Below are 14,417 nucleotides of genomic sequence, written 5' to 3' on the forward strand. Positions count from 1 at the left end.
GTGAAAAAGCATCAGGGACTGCTCAGGACTATATTAGGAATTCTAGATCCTGAGGGATGAAGAAGATGTCAGCTAATCTTTTGCTATCTGTACAAAATGTTAGGTCCAGTCCAGGAGATGAAAGAGATGTGGATTCAATTCCTGGGTAGGGAAGATCCCTTGGAGGAGGAAACGGCAACCCACTCGAGTATTCTTGGTGGAAAATCCCGTGGACAGAGGGGCCTGGCGGGCTGCAGTCCATGGGGTCGTGGGGAGTCGGACACAGCTGAGCACACAGTGTTAGAGGGCAGGATGGTCTTTAGTTTTGGCATAGAGGAGCAGTTTGCCTTAAAAACTTCTTTTCCTTAAATATAAGAATACTACAGCAGACCCTTGAAGAAAATTAAAATTTCCTCTACCCACTGAGATACTAAAAATCACTGGGGACCTCTCTGTTTGGGGGGTTTCATTCCCATCCCTGCAGCAGAATCCAACCACTGGTCTCTTCAGCTGCCTTCTTTTTTCTAATTGTGATTTAAATAAAACCTCTTCTGATGACTTCTGCCTGAGCACTTGAGTTCCTTACCTGGAGGGCTTCCTAACCTAGACATTTCTGGGCCTTATCCCTGGCATTTCTGACTCGGTGGGTCCGAGAGGGGCTTAAGAACCTGCGCTTCTGCCCGTTTCGTGGTTTGTGCAGCTACCGCAGGTCTGGGGACCACACTCGGGAAGGTTTGCTGTCTTTTTCACAGGGCGGTCAGGTGTTCTTTGTAACTTGCAGTCTGATGTCATTCCTCTGAACCCATTCAAAGGTGTCGCTTCCCTTCCCAAACCCCGTAGACTGCATGGAGCAGCTCTGACCCTCTGCATTGTCTTGATTCCCCGCCCCGCCCCCCCCCCCCCAGCCTACTTTCACATAATTGAAGCATATTCTGTTTTCTTAAAGGTACCTGTCTATCTTTGTGCATACCATTTCTTCTGCCCATTTTCTATAGTCCACTCCTTTGGGGATTTATATCAGTCTGGCTCCACATTAATTCTTTTTAAAAAGAAAATGTTTTTAAATTAAGTAATTAATTTGGCTGTGCTGGGTCTTAGTTGTGGAATGCGGGATCTTTGTCACAGTGTGTGATACTTAGTTGTAACATGTGGGATCTTGTTTCCTGACCAGTGACTAAACCTGGATCCCCTGCTTTGCGAGTGTAGCGTCTTAGCTGCTGGACCACCAGGGAAGTAGTTTTTTTTTTTTTTCACTTTATTTTTTTAATTGAAGAATAATTACTTTGCACATTTTTGTGGTTTTCTGTTATACATCAACAAGAATCAGCCATAGGTACACCCATGTACACTCCCTCCCAAAACTCCCTCCCTGTCACCCCTCTGGATTGTCACAGGCCCCTGTTTGAGTTCCCTGAGGCATACAGCTAATTCCCATTGGCTGTCTATTTGACATATGGTATTGTAAGTTTCCATGTTACTCTCTCCATTCATCTCACCCTCTCCTTCCTCCCCGCTCTTACCCGCCACCATCCCCGGTGTCATCCATAGGTCTGTTCTCTATGTCTGTTTCTCCAGACAAAAGTTTTACTTTTGTTTCATGTTTGAAAGAGTGATTAACAAAAGAAACCACTCATTACACACAAACAATTTCAGTATTTAATAGAGGATTATATAACTTAATTTCAATATATAGTCATTAAAAGAAAAGAGAAATAGAAACAATAGAGTAAAATAACAGCACATGCATCACCAAATTGGGCTGACCCACATCCAGGCTTGAACCGCGTGCTAGGGAGTCCTGAGAAACAGCAATCTGGAGTCCTAATTGGGAAAAGGTCTTGAGCAGTGTTTCTACTTCACAGGTGAGACTTCAAATTGCAGTTTCCGGGGTTCCCACTTATAATCCCAGGCCATAAATTGATATTACCATCAATTTGCATGCAAAAATGCAGCTATGGTTTTACTGTAACCTTTTTACAATGCTGTTTGTTTTGTCTTGTGAGTTAAGATGATGCTGTTAAAGTGTTGCAATCAATACAGCCAGCAAATTTGGAAAGCTCATCAGTAGCCACAGGACTGGAAAAGGTCAGCTTTCATTCCAATCCCAAAGAAAGGCAATGCCAAGGAATGTTCAGACTACTGCACAGTTCCACTCATCTCACATGCTAGCAAAGTAATGCTTAAAATTCTCCAAGCCAGGCTTCAACAGTACATGAACTGTGAACTTGCAGATGTTCAAGCTGGATTTAGAAAAGGCAGAGGAACCAGAAATCAAATTGGCAACATCTGTTGGATCATCGAAAAAGCAAGGGAGTTCCAGGAGAAATCTACTTCTGCTTTATTGACTATGCCAAAGCCTTTGTGTGGATCACAACAAAATGTGGAAAATTCTTCAAGAGATGGGAATACCAGACCACCTGACCTGCCTCCTGAGAAATCTGTATGCAGGTCAAGAAGCAACAGTTAGAACTGGACATGGAACAACAGACTGGTTCCAAATAGGAAAAGGAGTACGTCAAGGCTGTATATTGTCACCATGCTTATTTAACTTATATGCAGAGTACATCATGAGAAATGCTGGGCTGGAGGAAACACAAGCTGGAATCAAGATTGCTGGGAGAAATATCAATAACCTCAGATATGCAGATGACACCACCCTTATGGCAGAAAGTGAAGAAGAACTAAAAAGCCTCTTGATGAAAGTGAAAGAGGAGAGTAAAAAGTTGATTTAAAGTTCAGCATTCAAAAAACTAAGATCATGGCATCCAGTCCCATCAGTTCATGGCAAATAGATGGGGAAACAACGGAAACGGTGACAGACTTTAATTTTTGGGGTTCAAAAATCACTGTAGATGGTGACTGCAGCCATGAAATTAAAAGATGCTTGCTCCTTGGAAGAAAAGCTAGGACCAACCTAGACAGCATGTTAAAAAGCAGAGATGTTACTTTGCTGACAAAGGTCCGTCTAATCAAGGCTATCGTTTTTCCAGTGGTCATGTTTGGATGTGAGAGTTGGACTGTGAAGAAAGCTGAGTGCCGAAGAATTGATGCTTTTGAACTGTGGTGTTGGAGAAGACTCTTGAGAGTCCCTTGGACTGCAAGGAGATCCAACCAGTCCATCCTAAAGGAGATCAGTCCTGGGTGTTCATTGGAAGGACTGATGCTGAAGCTGAAACTTTAGTATTTTGGCCACTGATGCAAAGAACCAGCTCATTGGAAAAGACCGTGGTGCTGGGAAAGATTGACGACAGGAGAAGGGGATGACGGAGGATGAGATGGTTGGATGGCATCACCGACTCAATGGACATGAGTTTGAGCAAGCTCCGGAAGTTGGTGATGGACAGGGAAGCCTAGTGTGCTGCAGTCCGTGGGGTCGCAAAGAGTCAGACGTGACTGAGCAACTGAACTGTGAGTCACAGGATATCATTAAACCCCTGTTGGCATGCCTCCAGGGACTCAAGAGTTCCAAGACCCACTACCTTTCTTATTTAAAGTGCAGCCCTGGGACTTCCCTGGTGGTCCAGTGGCTAAGGCTCCATGCTTCCAATGCAGGAGGTCTGGGTTTGATCCCTGGTTAGGGAACTCAATCCCACGTGCTGCAACTAAGACCTGGTGCAGTCAAATAAATAAATTAAAATTAAAAAAAAATCGCTGCTTGACTAACTGTGCTTTTGGGAGGTACAGAACATGGGCACTGCTCAGGCCGGTCAGAAGCAAGGTCAGAGGTCTGCTCTCCTGCTTCTGAAGCCTGAACAACACTTCCTTCATTTAAACAGGAAGTCTACCACATTAGTTCTTACACTTTCTTGAAAATCAGGACAATTAATTACTAGAATACTGGTGCAGTTTCAGAGATTATATAAAACAATTAGATGAGGTGTGTTGAGAAATAACATTCATTAACTTCAATGTGCCATGTGGTACCTGGCTTGAATAATCTCTGCTCTCTTTCTATAGGTACTTGATTGTGATCTATTTCATGTATTTTACAGGTCACCCATATACAATTCAGTGATTCAGGTATGTTGACAGACATGTGCAACCATCAACACATGTCGATTTTAGAACACTTGGATTACCCCAAAAAGAAATCTTGTACTTATGAGCTGTAATTCCCTGTTACCACTTCTCCCCAGGCTCTGGCAACCGCTAATCTACTGTCTCTATAGATTTACACATTCTAGACATTTCACATTAATGGAAGCATATAATACATGGCTTTCTGTGACTGGCTTCTTTTATTCAGCATAATGTTTTCAAGGCTCATTCATGATTATAATGTATATCAGTACTTCATTTTTTATTGCCACATAATATTCCATTCTAAGGGTTCCCCTGGTAGCTCAGCTGGTAAAGAATCTGCCTGCAATGCAGGAGACCCTGGTTTGATTCCTGGATCGGGAAGGCCCCCTGGAGAAGGGATAGGCTACCCACTCCAGTATTCTTGGTGGCTCAGATGGTAAAGAATCTGCCTGCAATGTGGAAGACCTGTGTTCGATCCCTGAGTTGGGAACATCCCCTGGAGGAGGGCATGGCAACCCACTCCAGTATTCTTGCCTGGAGAATCTCCATGGACAGAGGAGCCTGGCGGGCTATAGTCCAGGGTTTGCAGAGAGTCGGACATGACTGAGCGACTAAGCACAGCTTTCCATTGTATGGACATAACATTTTATTTACCCAACCATCAGCTGATGGACGTTTGGGTTGTCCAATTTTGGATATTATGAATATTCTTTGAACATTCATGTGCAAGATTTTTGTCATGGACATATATTTTCATTTATGTGTGTATCTAGGAGTAGAATTGCCATACCACATGGTATTTCTATGTTGAATATTTGGCAGAACTGCGAAACTGATTTCCAAAGCAGCTATGCTGTTTTACATTCCCACTGGCCTCGTGTGAAGGTTTCAATTTCTCTACATCCTCATCGCACTTGTTGTTGTCTGTCTTAATTTTAGGCATCCTAAGGGTCGTGAAATGGTATCTCATTTGGTTTTGATTTGCATTTCCATAATGATTTATTGAGCATCTGTTCGTATACTTATTGGCCATTTTTGTTTGGAGAAATATCTGTTGAATCCATTGCCCATATATTTATTTATTTCTTTAATTTTAAAGACAGATTTGTAGAGTAGTTTCAGGCTCACAGCAAGATTGAGAGGAAGATACAGATTTCTCATGTATATTGTGGTTACACACATGCATCCCATTATCAACATTCCTCACCAATGTGGTCCTTTTACTTTTTTCCCTTAAAGCAAGTTATGACCCTACACTAACTGCAACCACGCAAAGTCTGTACTTTACTTTAGGGTTCACTCTCGCTGTATGTGCAACGAGAAAAATGTAATGAAATGTGTCTATCATTACAGTGTTTTCACTGCCCTAAAAATCCTCTATGCTCCCCTAGTGGCAACCACTGATCTTTCTGTTGTCTCCATAGTTCTGTCTTTTCCCGAATGTCATGTAGTTGGAATCATACAGTATTGTGACCTTTTCAGATTCTTGGCTTGTTTTTAAAATTGATAGTTTGGTTGGTTGGTGTTGAGTTTTAGGAGTTATTTACATACTCTAGATATAAATCCTAGATCAGATACATGATTTTCAAATATTTCCTCCCACTCTGGATTGCCTTTTCACACTCTTGATAGTGCTATTTGTTGTAGAAATTGTTTAATTTTGATTTAGTCCAGTTTATTTCCTTTTTTTTAACCTATGTTTTTGGCGTTGTATCCAAAAAATCATTTCTAAATCTAATGTCATGTAGCTTACTCTTATGGTTTCTTCTAAGAGTTTTTAAGTTTTCCACTAAGTCTTTCATCCATTTTCTGTTAATTTTTGTATGTGGTGTAAAGTATGCGGGTCCAGTTTTATTTTTTCACATCTGAGTATCCAGTTTTTCCCAGCACCATTTGTTGAAGAGACTGTCCTTTTCCCTTTGAATGGTTTTGGCACCCTTGTCAGAAATCGTTTGAACACGTATGTGAGTTTATTTCTGGGCACTCTGTGCTCTTCCATTGGTCTATATGTCTGTCTGTATGCCATTATAGCACTGTCTTGATTACTTTGATCAGTTTGGAGGTAAGTTTTGAAATCTGGAAGTGTGAGATCTCCAACTTTGTTCTTTTTCAGTATTGTTCTGGTGATTTGGAGTCTCTTGAGAGTCCATGTGAATTTTAGGGTGGGATTTTCTGTTTCTGGACCAAAAAAATTGGGATTTGATAGGGATTGCGTTGAATCTGTGGATTGCTTTAGGTAGTGTCTGAACACTACCCAAAAATCTCAACAGTATTGTCTTCCCATTCATGATTCCTAGATGTCTTCTCACTTAGTTATGTCTTTCTTTAAGTTCTTTCAGCTATATTTAGTAGTTTTAGTGTACAGATCTTTCATCTCCATGCTTAAGTTTACGTCAAAGCATTTTATTCTTTTTGATGCCATTGTAAATGGAATCATTTTTCTTAATTTCCTTTTCTGATTGTTCATTTTATCTTTGCCCATTTTTTAATTGGATTATCTTTTGATTGTTGAGTTGTAAAAAGTTCTTTATATATTCTGCATGTGGTTTCCTTTTCAGATGTGATTTATATCTGAATCTGATATTTTCTATCATTCCATGTTCTACTTTCTTTACTAATACGAACTCTTTGCATGAAGCATGAAAACACTTCTCCCAAAATCTTTCCTTTAAAAAGATAGGAAATGCTAAGATATTTTATAAGAATTTACTAACATATTAGACTTCTTAGCAATTTTTCTATTTGTAAAATGTGGTAGTAGATTTTATAGAATAACATTTAGTGAAAAGTATGTTCATGAACACTGTAATAGCCTAGAAAATGATATATTAGGCAAGTGGGGTATAACTTAATTATGTCACACAAATAAAATTGTATTTTTTTGAAAAATCTCAAACTTATGCATGGGAAAAATGATTAGAAAGAAACCTGCCAAAATGTTTATGGTGGTCATGGAGTGACCAGGATAATGAGTATTTTGTTTTCTTCTTCCTGTCTGCATTTGGATGTATATTTAAGGGTTTTTTTTTTTTTTTTAACTACAAAAAATTCTTTTTAAAGAATGGTGAAAATTGTGTGGCCCAGTGGAAAAATGAAACTCATAGGAAAATATAACATTTAATGACACAGAATATCATTTCCTACGGGTATCAGTGTACTGTCAACCTCGAGGTTAGGGTAGCACTGTGTTTCATCCTGTCTTCTTGTAGAACTAAAAAGCAAGTGTTAGCACATCCCCTGCCTGAGTGCTACACACCCTAGTGAAATTAAACGTCAAATCTCTAATAGTTTCCTGTAACTCTCTCGCACTCTCATCCACCTGTCCTGTCTTAAGTTATATAACCAAACCAGTGATACTGGACTGATTAGTTTGAAATTCCTAAGAGAGCTGTTAGCCACTTAGAGTAAATATGAAGGATGTAGTTTCTATTCCATCTGTTTATACTCTGTTGAAAATTGACTTTAGGAGGTCATTTGCTTCATTATAACCCATTCCTTTGTTAGTGTTGTATCCCATCAGTCTATATCACTTCAGAAAATTGTGTCTTGTTTCTTATAAACATTAAAATTAATTTTTAAAAGATCCAAGTCTGCTGAAGAATTTTTTTCAACAGGTCTTGGAATAATATTAAATGAATGTATTGTCTGCTCTAATTATCTAATTTAAATTACTACTTTAAGTAATAGCTTTGTTAACTCATATTTAGCGTGACCACATGAATCAATTTGGTAAAACAACCAGATAATTTACTTTAAAAATCAATTACAGAAGTTGTCTCTGTTAATTGGAGATTGGCAACTGTGTAGGCAGTCATCAGTTATCACAATTAGTTGAACTGTAGAATATTCTGTTTATGATGCTTACTTAGTATGCGTTTAAACAGAGCTGAAAGACGTTAAAGATTCCTACAGTCATTGTTTCTATTGTAAACATTCAGTAGTAATTAGAATTTTGAAAAAGGGCTATAATACAGTTTTAGTTTAATAATGGCTAAAAATAATTTCTCTGCTGTTTCAGGAGTTGGTAATGCTTCTTTTAGAGTACAATGCTGATACTACTACTGTTAATGGGAATGGCCAGACAGCAAAGGAGGTCACTCATGACAAAGAAATCAGAAACATGCTTGAAGGTAAAATATTACGGATCTTACTCTAAACAGCACTTAACTTCATTATAGCCACGGCCCAGGATATAAGTAGAAAATGGTTTCTGAGATGCCAAAAGAGATGACTGAGCCTGTGCTCTAAAGATAGTGTGATTTGAGACTCATCGATTGGATGTTAAACTGTCTGAGAGCTTCCTCAGGGCTTTTGAATTCTTACTTTATATAACATTATGGCAAGTTTTAAAAATTCAGTCTCCAGCATAATTAAAAGTAAAAATTAGAGACATGAGAGGGTACAGCTGAAAGGCTGCAGAAGTGTGATAATGAAGAAATACAGGAGCCCAGAGCAGGAAAACTGGATGTGTGTGGCTCCTGGGAGTCACGTGATTCTGGCAGAGAGAGCTCTGGCCGCTCTGTTATCCTGAGGGCATCTTTGTAGCACAACGGCCACAGTAACGTCTTCATGGATCAGCTTCATTGCTGGATGAGCTTCAAAGATTCAATTACATTTAAGAAGACATAGGAGGGATTTCTCTAAAAATAGTTTAAGACAAAAACATTTCAGTGCTTACATCAGGAAGCTTCATTTGTTAGGATTGTTACCCAAATATCCAGGGCTTTGGCTGCAATTATTTTTGGGTAGTATTTCTGTAGGAGAGAAGGGAAGATTTCTTGTTTACTCCCTTATGAATAAAGGTATTGAATTTTAAGTTGCAGTTTCACACACATCCTGTGTTTCTTTCCTTTGCAGTTCAGAGGAGGGCACGATAATGTTTTATTTGAAGGGCATTTACTTATTTATTATAGTATTTTTATCTATGTACAAAGCACGGTCTTGCTTCTTATTACTTCCCAGTTGGCCTTGAAACCTAAAATTTCCCTTGTTCCTCTAATTATGTCTGCTTGTCAGACACTTTTTAGATCAGTATTTCTACTTGCTCTTGATTTTAAAATGAACCCTTTCATTTTTAATAAAGAAATCAACACATAACATCTTCTATAAGGCTCGGTATTATGTGATTTTGACGGAGATTGAACATGCTAGATGTGATCCCTGCCATTTAGTAAATCATGATCTGATTGGGAGGATGAGGTACTGTCTTTGTTTATAATAAGTGTTTGTAATGACTGTCCTGTCGTTTTGTTTGTAATAAGATGAGAACCCAGAACTGATGGTCTCCTGATGGACTGGGATACTGGGTTTGTGTGACAAGTTGACATTTAATGGGGCTCGTTGTAAAGACATGCTCTAAGCACCCGACCTCATACCCTCACAACCCAGCTGTGTTAAGGGCAAGAGTTTGGTTGACCTGATGGGCTCTATGATTTATCAGCTACAGTATGATCCTGGCTGGGGAAGTGGAAGTAGAAATTGAGAGATTTTGCTCTGATTCCTTTAGCCAGGTGTGATATCGTTTGTGGAGAGCATGGTAATTGGGTCAGACTACAGGGAGTGCATCCACAACCCACCAAGACCACAGGTAGACCAGAAACACTATCATAGGGTAATGCATGTAGAGACAAGAAATGTTTCACCCCAGAAGGACAGACTTCAATAGACACAACAATCATACTCAAGTACCCCAAGAGCTGTTGTATTGGAAGACGGATATTCTTATTTGAGGCCAACCAGAGCCAGTTGATGGTCTAGTTAATGGAGTGCCAGGGAGTTTATGTTTGGGTCCAGTCTATTGTAACAGTGGCCTGGGTTGCCTTAAAAGAGGTAGTGAGCTTCCCAAACACTTCTAATCCTAGGAGAGGATAGATTACAACTTCTCAGGCACTAGAGAGGACTCTCGTATCCTCTTCATATCATTTGACTTTTTTTATTTTGAGAAATATCTAACCTTCAAGGAAGGTTTCAAGTGTACAACAAACACTTGTACATCTACTCTTAGTCACCAGTTATTAACATTTTGCTACATCTGGTTTATATTATTTAATGTTACTTATTTACTTTTAATTTTTTTCCTACACTGTGAGGGGGTAATTTACAGACATGATACTTTAGCCCTAAATACTTCAGTATGTATCTCTTAAGAACAAGGATATTTCCTTATATAATGATCAACTTCATGAGATGTAACATCAATATCATAATATTACTGTTGTAGAGTGCCCTTCAAATTTGGGCTTTTCTCTTTTCATATAATTAGATTTAAGCTATCTGTTTTTGGCATGGGTTGTAGTTGGAATAGAATGAGGTGGTATGCTTTATATCAATGCATCGTTTTAGGTACATGATGTCATTTTGTTCCACTGTTGGTGAAATTATCTCTGATCACTAGTGGTCCACTGTAAAGGTACTTAGTACATAGTCCCACTTTTGTAATTAGTAAATAATCCTTGGGAAGAAAAATTGAGACCATGGTAAGTATCCTGATTACCGACAAACTTCAAATCAGTGATTTTAGTATTCATTGATAATTCTTGCCCGAATCACTCATTACTACAGAAATTGCAAAATGGTGATTTTCTGTTGCTAATGAAGTATATTTGCTAGTTTCTCACCTGCATTTCAGGTGTACTACTATTTAACCTACCTTGGGCGTGTATGTGAGTGTCTTGTCAGGATGGAGTTAGGCTTCATGATCTTTGTGGTCTTCCCTAACTCTGAATTCTGATTGAAAAGAGCTAGTTTATAGTCATATAACATTTAAAATTTAAAGGACAAATTATTTGGGGGGTAGAGTGTTGGCTTTAAAAACATTTCTTGAGGTATAAAATGTATAAAAGTACACATTAATAATGTATGGTTTGCTGTTTTCACAAGGGAACATATCCACATAAATGGCACCCACATCAAGGAGTAGAATATTACTGGTGCTCTAGAAACTTTAAGTCCCTTAAACTGGAGTACTTGTTTTATTGGCTAGACCAACAGTCTTTTTTTCAGTGTCCAGAATGAATATAGGACAGGAACATAAGCAGAGTTTTCAACTCCAGATCCTGTTTTCCTTCATTTATGAGCCTAGACAATCTAGAGAGAAATCATAGGGAAGCATAATGACCCTTCAAGTCTAGAATGATCATTATTAAGCATTGTTTGATTATTCAGAGACTATTTACTGGCTGAACATGCACTGTGTCTTACTGTCATAAGTGCCTAGGACGCACAGAAGAGTAAGAACAGGTACCTGACTTCAGGAATGACTGTGGGCATAAAGTGCAGCTCTGGGAAATACATGCAGTAACAGAGGTATGTAGGGAAGGCTAGGGACTGTTCTCAAAAGCTCACAGACCAGTGGCCATACAACCAGTGAGAGGAAAGGCTGAAGAGCGTGAATTCCAGCGAAAGAAGGCAGTACTGGGAGCCTGTGTGGAGGCTTGGCAGCCTTCCTCCAAGATGGAAAGGGAGGGGATGTGGGCGTAGAAATTAAAATGTGAGGATAGAAGTTGCTGGTGTACAGTGATGTTAGTTCTTTAGACGAAGCTACCGGCTCCAGCTATTCCGGTATTCAAGCTTTGTGTTTCCTGTAGTTGAAATGCAAGGGCATGCATAGTGTCTTGAACAACTGTTAGTGCATAGTAATTACTAACTATTAATAAATGTTCATTATTTCTCAGGAAGACCTGCGAAACTTTTATATTCCTCCCCTGCAGCCTTTGCACAGGACATTATACACATATTTTAAGGGGGATTATTGTTAACCTTTCTATGAAATTGCTTCTTTTCTGCAAGCCAAAACAGAGCTCAGATATAGTAGAAATGAGACCTTATTACATATTCCACTCTTTTAAATCAGATTGCTCTCATTCCCTGCAAGTATGAGCAGCACAGAGTAACGGTAAGAGCAGGTCCTCGGAAACCCACCTGCCCAAGTTCAAGTCCCAGCTCCTCCCTGTCCTGACTGTGACTTAGGTTAAGTTCCGTAGGTTAAGTTTCTGCCTCAGTTTCTTCAACTATAAAATTGGGAAAATAGTAATGCTTCAAAGAGTAGCTACACAGATTTAGTGAGTTAATATTTTTTAAGTGTTTTGAAAGGTATTTGGCCTGTAGTAAATGCTATAGTATTTGTTAAGGACATAAAATATTCTTATAAAAATATGTACTTTATATATAAACCTAAATATATTTATATGGTTTGTATGTCTTAGTGGACATGAGTATGAGCAAACTCCAGGAGACAGTGAAGGACAGGGAAGCCTGGCTTGGTGCAGTCCATGAGATTGCAAAGACTCAGACGTGACTTAGCGACTAAACAACAACAACAACAATATCTTCTTATTAACACTATTTCTTATTATTACTTTTCACATTCTAAAGTTCTGGAAGGTATGAGCACCTCTCCCCACTTAATCTGCCTTTCTAAGGCACATAAATAATAATATTTCAGCATAAAAAAATAATTCATAATTATCTGTGATGGGTATTGTAGTGAGTAACATACTTAAAGACCTCTGAATTGAAAACATAAATTCATCAGAACGTGAGGGAAGTTCAGCTCTGTAATCTGAAGTCTAAGGCAGTGAGAATAATAATGAAGTGTCACAGCATTTGAACTACAATTCAAAACATTGTGACTTTTCTCACCGTGATCCCTTCATTCTTTATACATCTCTGTGATAAATTTGCTAATAGGATCCAGCCTAGAAGTAGAGTAACATGTACTTTTCCTTTTGCAGCTGTAGAAAGGACTCAACAAAGAAAGCTTGAAGAATTACTTTTAGCAGCAGCAAGAGAAGGCAGAACAGCAGAACTTACAGCTCTGGTAAAAAAAAAAATAAATAAATGTGTTATTTCTTTATGCTGCGGGAAATTTTCTATCTAATGTTGCGTTCCTAACGTAGTCAAACTGTGGGGCCAAAATACTCGAGATCAAAGTAATAGAACAAAAATCTTTAAATATCTAAAAACAGTCTGGTGATACTTTAAGCAGGATTCATTTTACATGATAGTGTTTTTCTCTGATTTACTTCTACACTTTCTACTGAAAACCTAATGGTTAAGAATCCAGTTTTTCAAGGTAAACATTTAATGTAAGGATAGTTTTTTTTAATGATTAAGCCAATTTAAAATTGACATGTAATGTATAGAATCCTATAAAGGAATATCTTTCTCTAATTTTGATGAGTAATTACTTCTGAAAGGTATGCTGTACTTCCAGAAATTAACATACAGACAATGGACATTATTTTTGAAATATTTATATTATGTTTGAACAGGCTGAAAACTTTACCTATTTTATTTTTTTCTCCTTAGGAGACCTACTTTTCAGTTTGCATTCCCTGAAAATAGTCTCATTAAACACAAAACTCTGAATGTGTTCTAAATTCAAGACTGAAGCATGGCAGTTTGCCTTAAAGTTATTTCAGCTTGTTTGAAAAGGCTTCTCTGGTTTCCAAGTATGGAGCCTAAAACGTTTTTTAAACTGTCTGAAATGGAGACTGTAAAGAATTGTTTTTAAAGAAGTCAACCGGGAACAACAAATTCAGTAGACCTTTAACATTTACACATTTAACATTTATGGTTTTAACTCTTCTGAAAGCCCTCTTTGGTAGACCAATTTGCAATTCTGTTGTCACGAGGGTGAATTGCAAGACTGGTAGGAGCGAGTGGATCTTCGTGGAATCCCAGCGCCCCAGCCTGTTGTGTGGTGTCTGCTGTCAGGGAAGTGTGGACCTGAGGCCCCATGGCAGCTTGAGGAGAGCATGGAGGGTGATGTGGCTTTACTGCTTTTCTGAGCAGGAAGCCACTGACAGTCGAGATGCTAAGGAGCCCAGCTGTGCCCAGGCTCAGAAGCGTGAGGGTCCACCTGAATTATCGGTTATGTGGTTTTATGGGAGAAAGTCTGTCTTCGGCATATAATTCACATTGCATTTCTTCAATTGTTAGCTCAACCGGCCGAATCCTCCTGATGTTAACTGTTCGGATCAGTTAGGCAACACACCCTTGCATTGTGCTGCTTACCGGGCTCATAAACAATGTGCATTAAAGCTTCTAAAAAATGGAGCAGACCCTAATCTGAAGAACAAGAATGGTAAGCATGTGGGTGAAAGCCATTGTTGGTCATTTTGAAGTTATTAAAAAAAAAAAAGTGTTTCGTTTTAGTATCCAGTCTGTGTTAAACTGTTTAATTTTGAAGTCAAGTCATTTATACAAAAGAAAAAATTTGTTGATTCACTTCCCAGTTAAGACCTAAATGTTTAATAATGCCTATTTCACCTGAGGCACTAAAGGTGACTTAAAATCTGATTCCTACCCTCAAGGGGAGGAAACGTACAGTTCAGTTGCTTAGTCGTGTCCGACTCTGCGACCCCACGAATCGCAGCACGCCAGGCCTCCCTGTCCATCACCAACTCCTGGAG

The 14,417-nt window shown here is 38.8% G+C and overlaps 1 protein-coding gene across 2 annotated transcripts in view; it reads left to right on the top strand.

Moving 5' to 3' along the window:
• OSBPL1A (oxysterol binding protein like 1A) overlaps nucleotides 1-14,417 on the top strand; it is a 214,066-nt gene that overhangs the window by 35,103 nt on the left and 164,546 nt on the right. For both annotated transcript variants that reach the window (XM_043444522.1, XM_043444523.1), the window contains exons 6-8: nucleotides 8,021-8,132; nucleotides 12,735-12,820; nucleotides 13,945-14,089. In XM_043444522.1, the coding sequence (XP_043300457.1) occupies nucleotides 8,021-8,132; nucleotides 12,735-12,820; nucleotides 13,945-14,089 (343 nt within the window). The remainder of the gene's footprint in view (nucleotides 1-8,020; nucleotides 8,133-12,734; nucleotides 12,821-13,944; nucleotides 14,090-14,417) is intronic.

This window comes from Cervus canadensis, chromosome 23 (assembly GCF_019320065.1).
Source record: "Cervus canadensis isolate Bull #8, Minnesota chromosome 23, ASM1932006v1, whole genome shotgun sequence".
In the NCBI taxonomy this organism is placed as follows: domain Eukaryota; kingdom Metazoa; phylum Chordata; class Mammalia; order Artiodactyla; family Cervidae; genus Cervus; species Cervus canadensis.